The sequence below is a fragment of the Pecten maximus genome, chromosome 3 (genome assembly GCF_902652985.1).
Source record: "Pecten maximus chromosome 3, xPecMax1.1, whole genome shotgun sequence".
Taxonomy (NCBI): Eukaryota; Metazoa; Mollusca; class Bivalvia; order Pectinida; family Pectinidae; genus Pecten; species Pecten maximus.
In genome coordinates this window covers 12,885,883-12,901,021 of record NC_047017.1, presented here as the reverse complement: position 1 = coordinate 12,901,021, position 15,139 = coordinate 12,885,883, and the positions used below count along the sequence as shown (strand labels likewise).

Sequence of the window (15,139 nt, the reverse complement as noted above, 5' to 3'; positions counted from 1 at the left end):
TATAGTTTGGAACAAGTTTTTATTATATTCTTCCTTAGCATCTGTACAAATATAGGCTATGGTGACATCAGCTTATCTTAAGTTGAAAACGGGGCAACGAAGACGCGAAAAAAGAATAAGAGAAATTCTACCGGTGGACGTCAGTCTAAGTGTAAAGCAATTCACCATCGTGTCATACAGTCAAGAGACCGATCTCAAACGCCGCCATCGTCATAGGTTCAAGAGTAACTTGATCACCTGATGACAGAGCGCGCTTCGTGTGAGTAAAGGTCAAGGACATCTCCTTCACGTTCACGGCGTACATTTCCCTAACCAGGGACCACAAGTTAATGGGTTGCGCTCGTGTATTTCGCGATTCAACTGAACCCCGTCTGTGCAGAACCATCTGTAAAGTAAACTGGTTACTTGAAATCATTTTCTTTCTCATAGTTACAATTGTTGTGTCGATGGGCAGTTTTTCTGACAATAACCTTACTGTTTTCAGCTCGTATTGGCTATTCGACAATATGGTGATCATCGGACATTGTAAATAATCGTTGGCCACTATGCTGTTTAACGTCGGGAGAAACATTTCGTTTGGTTGGCACATGTTGTTGTCACACTTTTCAAACTGTAAGGAGAACGTATCGACATGAGAATTACTGTACTTCATACCCTGGCCTAAACCCTTACCGTCATCACTCATTGGATGTCTATCAAGCATGATTTCTAGTTCCCCATCACGAAGACTCGCTACGCCATGCGCGTGCGTTGCGTGTACGGTGAAGCGCGCGCTGTTATCCTGAATTACTGCATTTGTTGTGATTGGGTAATAGTTACCGGCGATAGGCGTGTCTTTACGATACGTTCTTCTCGAGTGTTGGAAACCATTGTTGTCTGTATACAGGATACCACTACTATTTATGTTTGTGACAAACCTTACTATCAACTCTAGATCCCTCATCTCGGTCATGTTGACGTTCACGTGACAAGTGACATGTATGACCTTGGCATTGACTCCATCTGTGTTGTACAGAGTGTAGGTCAATGTCACTCCCGTGTATGTAATTTCTATCTGTTGGGAGATTTCGCCAGATGTAGTGAAGATACTAGGAGATGATGAAAAGATACTATGGGCGTCCCCTAATGGTGCAAAAATGTAAGCTCCACTTTTTGTCGATGAATTGTATACTAACAACTCAGAGCTGACGGCAATCTTTGTGTCCGATTCTTTTAAATATACGTAAATCAGACTGCCATTGAGAGGCGAGAATACGGCAGTGATATAACTATTCGACAGGCGTGGGTCTTGTTTACCATCCGTCAGATTGAAGACATTTGAAGGCATGACTTTGAGGTGATTATTGTAAATAGCAATGTTCGTGTTTGGGGATGGTGACGAATCGGTCGGAGCCCGGGAAATGGTATAAACAGCAAATGACATTGATTCAATGAATATAGGAAACTGTATGACGTAAAGAAGGCGGGACAGCCTCTGATGGCTCTCCCTGAAGGGGTTTACCTGCACAGAGACACGGGTTCCATAGTTGTTTGTTACTATGACATTATTGATATCTAGAACAAGCGAAATGATATCATTTCTTGTCTGAGGCAAAGAGTTCACAGCTACAAGGTGCCAAACCTTTCTAGCGCTAAACGTCAATAGCTGTGGCCTATCCCAGGACAACCCATAAAATTTCCAGATACTTTCGCCATTTTCTGAGGATTTCTGATCCGATTTGGATCCGATGATTCTCTGAACACTGTAACAGATGACCTCTCTAGCCATATCACGGTGCTCGCGCGCGCGGCTCCTATAGTCCCCCACTACAGTTGACTTAGAGGTCCCTGTTATGGCGTCATGATGCTGCAGCAGACTCAGCGTCCGCGCCACGTGCTCCAAATCATCACGTGACTTATGAGAATCCGCTATAAGTAAAAGACTATACCAAACACTTGCTACATGATACGTTTCTTGAAGTTCCCGAATGGCTCTTTTCTGTTCAGGGCGACTACTGTAAAACCCGGTCCAGTAGTCATTGGAGTTGTCGGTGTAGGGCAGGAAATCCCCGCTATAGAGAGGCGATCTGGACGTATTGTACTGCTTCCGGACCTCCGTCAGGTAATCCTTCAGCGTACCGTATTTTATCATCATGTTAAATTTAGGATTATTGTTGATGTAAGTGGTGAGAATATCGAGATTAGCATACACCGTGTCCCACTCCAACTCTGTGTCGTAACGGAAATCGTCCCCAAGAGGTAAAAGAACTACGTTGTGATTGAAGTTGGCCGCCTTCTGCCGCAGTTGGTGTACGATCGAACTGATGAGGCGGTCTAAGGTGGAGTCTGTCCCCTCTCTCCGCCTGACATGTGTAAAGTCAACCGGGGTTGTCTTGAAGTCGAGTAGCATACAAACAGAAGGATCAGGACCGCACGCGTCAGCGATATTATAAAGTTTATATGGAGGTACGTGACAGAAGAAATCTGTATTTCCAGTCTTGTCCCACTGCTGCCGCCATGTGAACTCAAGCTGTCGTCTGGACCCCATGGCATGCTTGTACTTCTGGCTTACTCTCTGAGCTACAGCGAAAGTGTAACCAGTTTGGGACCAGAGATATGGAAGTGTTGGAGAATGACCGAAGGAATCAATCGCCCAAGCTGCTTTCGGCGACACTTGGAATTCTGTGGATAACCATTCGTGTGCTACTTGAATCTGGACGAGCAGTGCTGAATAGTGAGTCACGGCTGCATCGGCCATAACCCAACCACCAGCAACTATCTCAAATCTCCCGTCATGCACCAATGTTTTCAGCATGGATCTCTTAACAGAGTCTGCATCCTTCCACCACATATACAAGAAAACTGTCTCTGACCAGATAAAGGTCATATCTGACCTGGTGGTCAGTTTACTGACCGCTAAGTTAAGGATCCTTCGAACCCTTTTTTCGTAATAATCCTGGACCGTGTAAAGCCTTCCTGGGTCAGTGTGTGAGTGGGGTACAATGATGGTAAGTATTCGTCCCTCCCTTGGAACAGGAAAAGAGGATTCGTCCTCATTTACATCATCCAATATATCCTTACTAACGCGTACTCTCGGGCGCGTCTTCGTGTTTTTATTCTCCGTCACTTTGACAGGTAAACCTGTGATGGGTAAAACAAACTGGTCATAAACGTCTTGTTGAATAGGATCGCTACTTCGTGACAGCCATAGTAACAATCTGAAGACAACGAATATTACGGCAAAAACAAGTGACAACAGTGCCCTCTTCCGGCATTTCATCATCCTGATATATCCCCTTCAATGTCATCGATTGATCATATTGTTTTCCTCTGTCTGCATCGTTTTAGATCATCAGTTTTATGTGTTTAGGTAAACTTTAAAGTCCTTTAAGCGTACTACACCTACAATATCAACGTTAAAATTAAATGACAAATGTAAAAAGTAATTCTATATACCCCAATCATCAAACTTAACTATAGATCAATCATGTAAAAAGTAATTCTATATACTCGCAATTATCAGAATTAACTACAGATCCAACATCTAAAAAGAAAGTCTATGTACTTCCAATCATCAGAATTAACCACAGATCCTGCAATGAATTTTTATCACCCGATCTTACAACTTTGTAATACAACTAATACAGCAATAATACTGGAAATGTGTTCGCAATGAATATAATACCTCACGTTTATATCAACATATTGGCTAGATCTACTAATCTCTATAGGCGCGTATACATACACAATATGCTCATTAAGTTAATAACGAGCTTCAATGTAGCATTATCGACTTTGACAAATCCAACAAAAATGTCATAATTACCTTGTCATAATGACCTTGTCACTGTGGACAGTATCTTCTGTTTCGCTTTAACGTCAAACGTGACAGCTTATGTTTGGATCGATTCTGTTTAAATATTAAATGTTTGAATCAAATCTAACAATATCCACAAGACAATGCCATTTGTAGATTGCATATAACAAAGGAAACGTACGGCTATGAAGCTGTGTACTAACTCACACGTACTAAATAAAACATTAATGATATCATAATACATGGCCTGTAGAATCTTTGTTAAACTTACAATAGAATGAATTTAACTAGTACTTACGTATATAATCTAACTAGTACATACATTTTGTACGTATACAATTTATCTAACTAGTACATACTTATACAATCTATTTCGCATCAGATATGTTTAAATTCAAACTAAAATCATATTATTCATTTCTATGAAATGACAATCAGAAGACAGCAGTCTTCAATGATTTGCTTATAAAATAGAGATTGAAGAAGTTTTGATTATCAAAACTAACCAAACTTAAATGTCCGGGTCTTTGTCCCAGCCGACTGGTTTCTGTTCGTGTACACGACTCGTATTAACAGAACAATATCGTGTATCGGTTTGTAAAGAACGTCACGACTGACTAAAGTGATGTTATCGTTTTCATTGTGTTTATTGATTACATGGCTACCAGTGCGTGAGATAAATTTAATTAAAACGATACATTTCTCATCGATTATCTCTAGACGCCTCATTCGCCAGGAAAGTTCAATGTTTAAGGTTTATTCACTTTAAGCCTTACGACTCATAAGCATGTTATAAGATTACATCATATAATTTACAATCCTCAATATATAATACAAATTAACGAAAGATGGACAGCATTACTATAATTACTTTACATATACAATAGATCTATCAAAATATATCATATTGAAAATAAATATTACAGTAAGGTTACCGATGTTTGACATTTCTGAGCGGCAATATCGAATGGATAAGTGAGTAGAGTATACAATAGTGTAGTCAGGGGATAGACGGCTATAATGTTGGTAAACTGATATGAGTGAAAATAATATAAGCTAAAGCTGAGATCTAGAACGTGCTGTAAAACACAATTTCAAGCACTCCCCTAAATTACAAAGCTCTTTCCTGTTACGTACAGACATCAGCTGACAAGTTTATATGAAGATGGGCGATTCCAGTAATACATTATAATGAACTTTTTTCGATTATCTTTGTAGAATGGACATATTAAAACAAAATGAAACTCGTCCTCTACCTGGTTTTGGTCACAATTACGACAAATTCTATTCGCCCTTGGAATATTGCGATACCTAACTTCTTCTACATAGAGCAGGTGAATCGTAATTTCGAAATACATGTAAATTTAAGATATATATCTGGAATAGACTTTGTTAGATAAAATTGTAACATGTAAATTTAAGATATATATCTGGAATAGACTTTGTTAGATAAAATTGTAACATGTAAATTTAAGATATATATCTGGAATAGACTTTGTTAGATAAAATTGTAACGTATAGCTATCAATAAGGAATTTATACTAAAAGCATTTTGACGACATTTCAACAAATTCATTTCTAGCTGGAATAAAATTATCTATCATACGCTGCTTAAGACAATGTAAAAACACCATTTCATTATCGACATAATAAGTAAACCAAACACCACCGAAACCAGAAGATAGTAATAAATTTCAAACTTGACAACGCCAATTACAGTGTCAGTGATTACAATCATACATTTCGTCATAGATTGACTTTAGAACACAATTATCAGATTTAATTAATTACAACCAATATTTAATAATTCGACATTTTCTGGTTATATGTAGAGGCAGGCATCCTAATTCAGTGTAAACCATTAAAGATGGCGTACTCTTCTTAACATACAATATTCTTTTTAAAAAATCAACATGTACTTTCTCTACTGATTCCGCAGCATTGAAACCCCATATTTCGCAACCATAATTAAGAACAGAGGATACATAAACATCAAAAACATTCAGTTTAGATTCTACATTGAGGGACAAACTATTACAAATACGTAATACATTATAACATTATACATACATTATACATACATTATACATACATTATACATACATTAAACATACATTATACATACATTTTACATACATTATACATACATTATACATACATTATACATACATTAAACATACATTATACATACATTATACATACATTATACATACATTATACATACATTATACATATATAATACATACATTATACATACATTAAACATACATTAAACATACATTATACATACATTAAACATACATTAAACATACATTATACATACATTATACATACATTATACATACATTATACATACATTAAACATACATTATACATACATTATACATACATTATACATACATTAAACATACATTATACATACATTATACATACAGTAAACATACATTATACATACATTATACATACATTATACATATATAATACATACATTATACATATATAATACATACATTATACATATATAATACATACATTATACATATATAATACATACATTATACATATATAATACATACATACATTAAACATACATCATACATACATTATACATACATTATACCATACATTAGACTACATTATACATATATAATACATATATATATACATACATTATACATACATTATACATACATTATACATACATTATACATACATTATACATACATTATACATACATTATACATACATTATACATACATTATACATATACATACATTATACATACATTATACATACATTATACATACATTATACATACATTATACATACATTATACATACATTATACATACATTAAACATACATTATACATACATTATACATATATAATACATACAGTATACATACATTATACATATATAATACATACATTATACATACATTATACATATATAATACATACATTATACATATATAATACATACATTATACATACATTAAACATACATTATACATACATTAAACATACATTATACATACATTATACATACATTATACATATATAATACATACATTATACATACATTTTCGACCATGTTCAGCGATTGTTGGTTGTGTTTTTGTAAATTCCCCATTAAAGTTAAACAGTACACTTAGATAGGTAAATTTATCAACAATTTCTATTTCATTGTCATTATAATAAAAAGTCTCACTAACACGTCATTTTCCGCCATTTCGGAATACAATAATTTTTGTTTTCTCAATATCAACGGTAAGCTGCCATTTGTCACTGTATTGTTTAAGACAGTCTAACATTTTCTGCAAACCGGAATCAGATTCTGAAAAGATGACAATGTCAACTGCATACATTAGAAGGAACAAAGAAATATCTCTTAACAATGAAGCGTCACAGGAGGTGTTAATAAACTCATTTTCTAAATCATTCACATACATGGAGTAAAGAAAGGGAGATAACCCCTCCCCTTGCATCAAGCCTTGCGAGGTGACTTTAACCCGTCATATAAAGATCTCAAAGTATTTAGTAGTTTTCCTCGAATACCGTTATGAAAAAGCTTCAAAAATTATTTATTTCTATTTCTACCACAATACCCTGTGCTATTCAACTCTCAGACCCTCAGTTAATCATTACAGCTGTTGATTAACAATCTGTATATACCACACGTGGTATAAACTCTGTACGCATTTCGATTGGCTAACACGGTGAACTTTGACCCAAGCTACAATTGTTATTGACGTCATCAATAATCTAATGACGTCACATCACCGGGTCCCGGACGTCATCGGTACACTTTATTTGCATACGCGAAATTATACTTGGCCACGTTTCCCTTTGATTCAAGCCGATATTATTGTGGTAAAAACAGGTCACACGACTCGAAATTGTTGGATATGGAATTTATTTCACACGAGTAAGTTATTTTTTAAAAGTTGCAAAAAACACTCGCTAAAGCTCGTGTCTTTTGTAACTTTTAAAAAATAACTTACTCGTGTGAAATAAATTCCATATCCAACAACCACTCGTTGTGTAACCTCTATTTACACTATCGAAGGCCTTGCGATAATCAACAAAACAACAGTAAAGCTTACGCTTGTTAATCAACATTTTATAAATAATACCATGTAAGGCAAAAATAGCATCATTAGTTCCAAAACCGGGCTTAAACCCGAATTGGGCATCTGAGACAATATTGTACTCTTTAGACCATTCTAAAAGTCTTATTTAAAACATAGGTAAATAATTTAGAAAGGCAACTTACCAATGTGATTCCTCTATCATGTCTATAGTTATTTGTATCATTTGCGTCACCTTTTTTGAACAAAGGAAAAATAATACCCTTAGACCAGACAGAAGGAAAGACGCCCGAATCAAAAATTACATTAAAAAGGTTTTGAAAGAATAGAAGTAAATGATTCCTTATTTTTGACAAAAAAAAAAAAAATCATTAGGTATGTTATCAATTCCAGGCGATTTACCTAGTTTAGCGCCTTTTAAAGTATTCATTACTTCTGTATTCGTAATAGGAGAATCCAACTTGTCATACACATCTAGTGGATTATCAAAATCTGCCTCACCATTACTTACAGTACTTACAGCTTTAAAATGTTCGTAAAAGTCACCAATATTCAAATCATTTTTTTGACATTAAGACTTTTTCTTAAAAAAAATGATAAAAAAGTTTGGGGTTTCTTCTACGTAATGAACTTATACGGTCACCTTCTGATCTAAAATACTTACGTTTTACACGTCTTTTAAAGTATTTATATCTACGCTTGGCTTCGACAAGAGACAGTCTGTTCGCAGGACTTCTATCGGAATTAAAAGAAGATAAACTGCGTCGATATAAGCTGTAGAGTCGTCTACAATTATCGTCAAACCAAGGTTTGTGGACATGATGTTTTGTTTGATTTACAACATGGGCTAAATATTTCATTTATGACAGATGACAAACGGTCAACACCATGATCTACTGAGACTACTGAGGACTGCGTGTCATTAACAATATCATGTAATAATTCAATGTTATAATCTAAATTAATTTCCATTTGAGTTTCCTCCTCGTCATTCCACTGGTTAGCAGTAACGTTGATGTTAGGCAGGGCTGAGTCATGGCGCCGACATTTCTAGTTAGAAATGTATTAGTAATTATAAACTATGGAATAAAAAACATGACGAATATTGGTCGTTTGAAGGGACATCTAAAAACGCTTTTCCATAGTCTATATTTTTTTCGAAAAAAATAGCCCATGGATATCATATTGATTTACATATACAATGTACATATCTTTTGTGTTATCTTTCATCTGGAAGCTGTCAAACCCACCCACTATTGGCATCACAGGGCGTATCTCACTGGCCTGGAGACTAACTGGCGACCTACTGGCGACTCGAGTCTCCGCTAGTCGCGGCGTCGTCGCTGCGACGTCTCCTGGAGACTAACCGAGTCTCCGTGGAGTCGCGGGAGAATCCAACAAGTTCGATTTTTTAGGAGACTTTTTTTAGTCTCCAGTAGGTCTCCAGCAAGTCTCGGCGACGTCCCTGCAACGTCGCCGCAACTGATGGAGATTGATTTTGTCCACGATTAGAGAGACGTATTCGCGACGTTGCGGAGACGTCTCCGCGACGTCTCCGAGACCTAATAAAGACTAATAAGACTGAGGAGACGTTGCGGCGACGTTGCCGCGACGTCTTCGCGACGTCTCCGCAACGTGTCCGCGACGCTGCTTGACGTATTTCAGAGACCACGTGACACACCCCAAGCTCACATCGCCGATACTGCCGCGACTAAGGAGACGTCTCAGCGACGTTTCCGCGACATCCCGGCGACTTTTCGTGCAAATTGATCGTCAACTGCTCGGAAGTCGCCTTGATGTCGTCTTGGTGAGAGTGCACGACATTTTTTTCTCCCGAGTCGCCGCACAGTCGCGGCAATCGCGGCGACGTCTCCGCCAGTGAGATACACCCTTTAACCATCACGTCGGTAAGAAATTGGCCGTTTTTATGTTAACTATATTGCCGTCAAAATCATATTTCATTTGTGTCAGAATTAGATCAAAGTCTGTCTCGCTCGGTGCAGTGTTTTACAGATACTCGTTATGAACAAGAGAGTTTAAACTTGTTTAATTGTATTTATGTTCTGATATATTATCTTATTGTATTTGTGTTCTGATGTATTGTTTTATAGTGATTGTGTTCTGATATATTGTTTTATTGTCTGTGTTCTGATGTATTGTTTTATTGTCTTTGTGTTCTGATGTATTGTTTTATTGTCTTTGTGTTCTGACGTATTGTTTTATTGTCTTTGTGTTCTGATGTATTGTTTTATTGTCTTTGTGTTCTGATATATTGTTTTATTGTCTTTGTGTTCCGATGTTTTGTTTTATTGTGATTGTGTTCTGATGTATTGCTTTATTGTCTTTGTGTTCTGATATATTGTTTTATTGTCTTTGTGTTCTAATGTATTGTTTAATTGTGATTGTGTTCTGATGTATTGTTTTAATGTCTTTGTGTTCTAATGTATTGTTTTATAGTGATTGTGTTCTGATGTATTGTTTTATGGTCTTTGTGTTCTGATGTATTGTTTTATTGTCTTTGTGTTCTGATGTATTGTTTTATTGTCTGTGTTCTGATGTATTGTTTTATTGTGATTGTATTATGATGTATTGTTTTATAGTGATTGTGTTCTGATGTATTGTTTTATTGTCTTTGTGTTCTGATGTATTGTTTTATTGTCTTTGTGTTCTGACTTATTGTTTTATTGTCTTTGTGTTCTGATGTATTGTTTTATTGTCTTTGTGTTCTGATGTATTGTTTTATAATGATTGTGTTCTGATGTATTGTTTTATTGTCTTTGTGTTCTGTTCTGATGTATTGTTTTATTGTCTTTGTGTTCTGATGTATTGTTTTATAATGATTGTGTTCTGATGTATTGTTTTATTGTCTTTGTGTTCTGATGTATTGTTTTATTGTCTTTGTGTTCTGATGTATTGTTTTATTGTCTTTGTGTTCTAATGTATTGTTTAATTGTGATTGTGTTCTGATGTATTGTTTTAATGTCTGTGTTCTGATGTATTGTTTTATTGTGTTCTGATGTATTGTTTTAATGTCTTTGTGTTCTGATGTGTTGTTTTATTGTCTTTGTGTTTTAATGTATTGTTTAATTGTGTTCTGATGTATTGTTTTATTGTCTTTGTGTTCTGATGTATTGTTTTATAGTGATTGTGCTCTGATGTATTGTTTTATTGTCTTTGTGTTCTGATGTATTGTTTTATTGTGTTCTGATGTATTGTTTTATTGTGTTCTGATGTATTGTTTTGTTGTCTTTGTGTTCTGATATATTGTTTTATTGTCTTTGTGTTCTGATCTATTGTTTTATTGTCTTTGCGTTCTGATGTTTGTTTAATTGTCTTTGTGTTCTGATATATTGTTTGTCTTTGTGTTCTGATATATTGTTTTGTTGTCTTTGTGTTCTGATATATTGTTTTATTGTCTTTGTGTTCTGATGTATTGTTTTATTGTCTTTGTGTTCTGATGTATTGTTTATAGTGATTGTGTTCTGATATATTGTTTTATTGTCTTTGTGTTCTGGTGATATTGTTTTATTGTCTTTGAGTTCTGACGTATTGTTTTCGTTTATCTCAGTATATGTTGGAGAAAATGGATGTCAATTGTTTTTTTACTAATGTTGTTTGTCTTCCGTTTGTAAAAATGCATCCATGTTTATGATATCCCTGTAAATATATTCATTATTTATTCAAACAGGAAATCGATATCTTGACCTTTAAAAGCTTTCTGTAATACTTTTCCCCTTTTAACTGTTGTCTCGGACCAGTGGTCAAATGCCCATCTCACGCGAATTATGTTTACTTAATTAAAAGCTAAGTGTGTTGCTTTTTATCCAGTGTATTTCCCAGTTATATACTTGATACTGTCTGTACCTCAGTTAAGATTTATATCAGCAGGTGTCCAGTATCATCAGTATACCAAAGTGATTCCCATTGTTGGACGACTACGTCTACAGGTTCCGACCTATCTGTATCTGTATCTGTATGAATACGTTGTAGTGCCCTATATAGGTTTTTATACAACGGTAGAGAGAGAGCGCCTTGGGTTTTATTGGTGCTGGTTCCGGAGGGCGGTTTTGAATTCCTCCACGGATTTCGCATGCACGACTTTGTCTGGTAGGTGGTTCCAGTGTATTGTAGTGTCTACGAAGAAGGAGAACTGGTACTGTGGTGTCTTACTCGGTGGAATGACCAGTCCTCTTGAGTTGTTACAGACTCTTTTTTCTACAACGTTTTTTGTGATATGGTCTTTGAACTGCCTCGGTTTTATCTGGCGAGTGGGTCTTGTCTGTTTTGTGTATTCGGCTGGTGGCAACGACGGCACCAACCCCTCAACCACCTTGTACATTAATATTAATCTCAAGCTTAGTCTTCTGTCTTCTAGGTTTTCCAGTTCTAGTTGTTGTTTCATTGATGCAATGAATCCTGGTTCTCTATTTTTGTAGTCATTTTTGATGAAGCGGACTGCTCTGTTCTGTATCCGCTCCAGTTTGTCGATATCCCCTTGTAAGTATGGGTTCCAGATTGTAGCTCCATACTCCATGATTGATCTTACTAGGGATATGTATGCTGTTTTACGACAATTTTCGGGTACGTTTCTTAGGTTTCTCCTTACGAAGCCTAGGGTGGTATTGGCTTTACTGTAGGTCTTGTTTATATGGATGTTCCATTTCAGATCGTTTGAAAATTGTAAGCCTAAATATGGGTTGTCCCGGACTTCTTGTAGTATATGTTGGTTTAATTCATAGTACCGTGATGTTTTCTGGTTGATTGACATGATATAGCATTTCTTCGCATTAAATCTCATACCCCAGTCTATTGCCCATTTTTCCAGGTTGTTTAGATCTGTCTGTAATTGATGGTGGTCCTTATCTGCGTTTATATTGCGATATAGCAGGCAGTCATCTGCAAATAGGCGTACGGACGAGTTGACACAATCCGGGAGGTCATTTATATGGCATAGGAACATTATTGGTCCGAGTACAGTACCCTGTGGCACTCCAGAATCCACTGATGTTTCCTCTGATTTCTCACCTTCAACTATTGTTCTCATCTTCCTGGTGGTGAGGAAGTTTGTTAACCATGAGTGTAGGCTTCCTTTTATTCCATATTGATCTAGTTTATGGAGTAGTTTGTCGTGTGGGACTGTGTCGAACGCTTTGGAGAAGTCTAGGATGGCAACATCGACTTGGTGTCCTTTGTCGTACTCTCGTAGGAAATCATTTGCCGTTGTTATGAGTTGTGTTTCACATGAGTAGCCTGATCTAAATCCGTGGTTTAAGTTGGTGAGTATGTTGTTGTTTTCCAGGTGCTTCATCATGTGTCGGCATATTATGTGTTCGAGGATCTTACATGTGACCGATGTTAGTGACACAGGACGATAGTTCTCTGGTAGGTGTTTGTCTCCTTTTTTGAAAATGCTTGATATATTTGCATCTCTCCAGTCTTTGGGGAGGTTCCCTGTGTCTAATGATTGTTGCATAATCTTTGTTAGTATAGGTGCTAGGTGTTCTGCGCATTCTTTTAGGATCCTGTTTGGGATGTTGTCTGGACCGGAAGATTTTGTGACATTAACCTTTTGTAGTAGCTTTTTGAGTCCTTCTTGAGATATTTTGATTGGTTTGATAGTTTCCTTTGATTTTAGTCTTGTTGATGGAAGTCCACTATCTGTTGGTTTTGTGAATACTGACTTAAATTGATTTAATAATATCTCTGCTTTGCCTTTACTGTCCGATATTAAATTAGGTCCTTTTTTGAGGGGTGCTATACCACAGGAGTCTTGTCTTTTTGATTTTACATATTTCCAGAACGGTTTTGTATTTTTGTTTTCTAGGCCCTCTATGATGTTGGTGTTTACATATTCGTACTCTGCCTTACGTAGCTGTCTTTTGCATTCTTTCTGGAAAGATCTATAGTTTGACCATTTATTTGTTTTCCGTGCCTGTCTGTATAGTCTTTGTTTTTTCTTTAGCATCCTATGTTGTTTGGACTTAATCCATGGTATTGAGTTTTTGGATTTGACTTGCTTGTTTGGTATATTTCTGTCCATGGTGCTAAATAGTGCATGTTTGAAGGTGTCCCAGAGTTGTTGTACTGTATTCCCCTCCTTTTGGTTGTTCTCTATGGTGTTATTTAGGTCTTTTAGGTCCTGGTTGATGTTTTCCCAGTTTGCTTTATTGTATATAAAACATTTCCTACTAACGTTGCTTTGATGGTGTACCTTAGTATCAAAATCTGTGATGATAATATCGTGATCGGAAATTCCTGGTACATTTACTGATGACTTAACTAAGGTAGGGTTGGTCACAAAGATCAGGTCTAACAGGTTTCCTTCTCTAGTTGGTGTTTCATGTATTTGGGTGAGGTTGTTTGTTCCGGTAATATCTGCTAACCTTTGTTGGATTTCTTTATCTTGTCCTGTTGCTGTTAAATTTTCCCAATTGATGTTAGGGCAGTTGAAATCACCCGTAAGTATGATGTTGTTTATGTTCTCTTTATCAATAATTTCTAAAGATTTTCTTAGCTCTTCTAGGTGTTTTAGCTCTCTATGGGGCATGTAGAATGTCCCTACTAGTAGATCCTTGTTGTTTTTCATCTTGATCTTTATCCATTCTAACTCACCATCTGTAATGAATGATGTTTGTTCCACAGATGTGAGAGACTTCTCTACAAGTATGAAGACTCCTCCTCCAAGCGTTCCTCTGTCATTTCTATATGCGATGTAGTTTGATGGAAAAACTTCGCTTGATTTTATCGCATCTTTTGTGTGGTTCTTTCCTGGTTTAACTCCTTTTAGCCATGACTCTGTTCCGCACACTATGTCAGGTTTTAAATAGTGTATTGCGGCCTCAAATTCTTCTCTTTTATCTTTGATACTCCGGCAGTTCACTGTCATGATGCGTAGGTTTTTCTTTGTTGGTACTTCATATGGATTGCTACTTAGTCTTGATCTATCACTAGGTAGTGTATTTCTTGATGTTGTTGAGGTGTTCCTTGTTATTGGGCTGCTTGTTCTTAGTGGGCTAAAGGCTGATCTTACTGATTCCATAGTGATGTCTAGTCCCGATAGTGGTTCATAAATGTTGGAAGTTTCACACTCATAGCTCCTGAATGTGAAAGAGCTGACGTTTATACTCTCACATTTACAACAAAGCCATTGGACGTTTGATCTTTCTAGAAGCTCGTAGTCCTGGGTGCATAATTCGATGCAAGATTTATGGTGCCAGATGTCGCAGGCATCGCAGCATACCCCTTGGCAGTT

At 36.3% G+C, this 15,139-nt stretch overlaps 1 protein-coding gene across 1 annotated transcript; it reads right to left on the bottom strand.

Annotated features, from left to right (window-relative positions):
- LOC117324627 (alpha-mannosidase 2x-like) lies at positions 1–3,262 on the bottom strand. Its single transcript, XM_033880550.1, has one exon. The coding sequence runs from the start codon at positions 3,260–3,262 to the stop codon at positions 173–175; it is 3,090 nt and encodes a 1,029-aa protein (XP_033736441.1). The 3' UTR covers positions 1–172.
- Between the last annotated feature and the right edge of the window lie 11,877 nt (positions 3,263–15,139).

Coding starts and splice junctions, on each gene's coding strand:
- LOC117324627 (XM_033880550.1), bottom strand. CDS start 3,262: ATGATGAAATGCCGGAAGAGGGCACTGTTGTCACTTGTTTTTGCCGTA.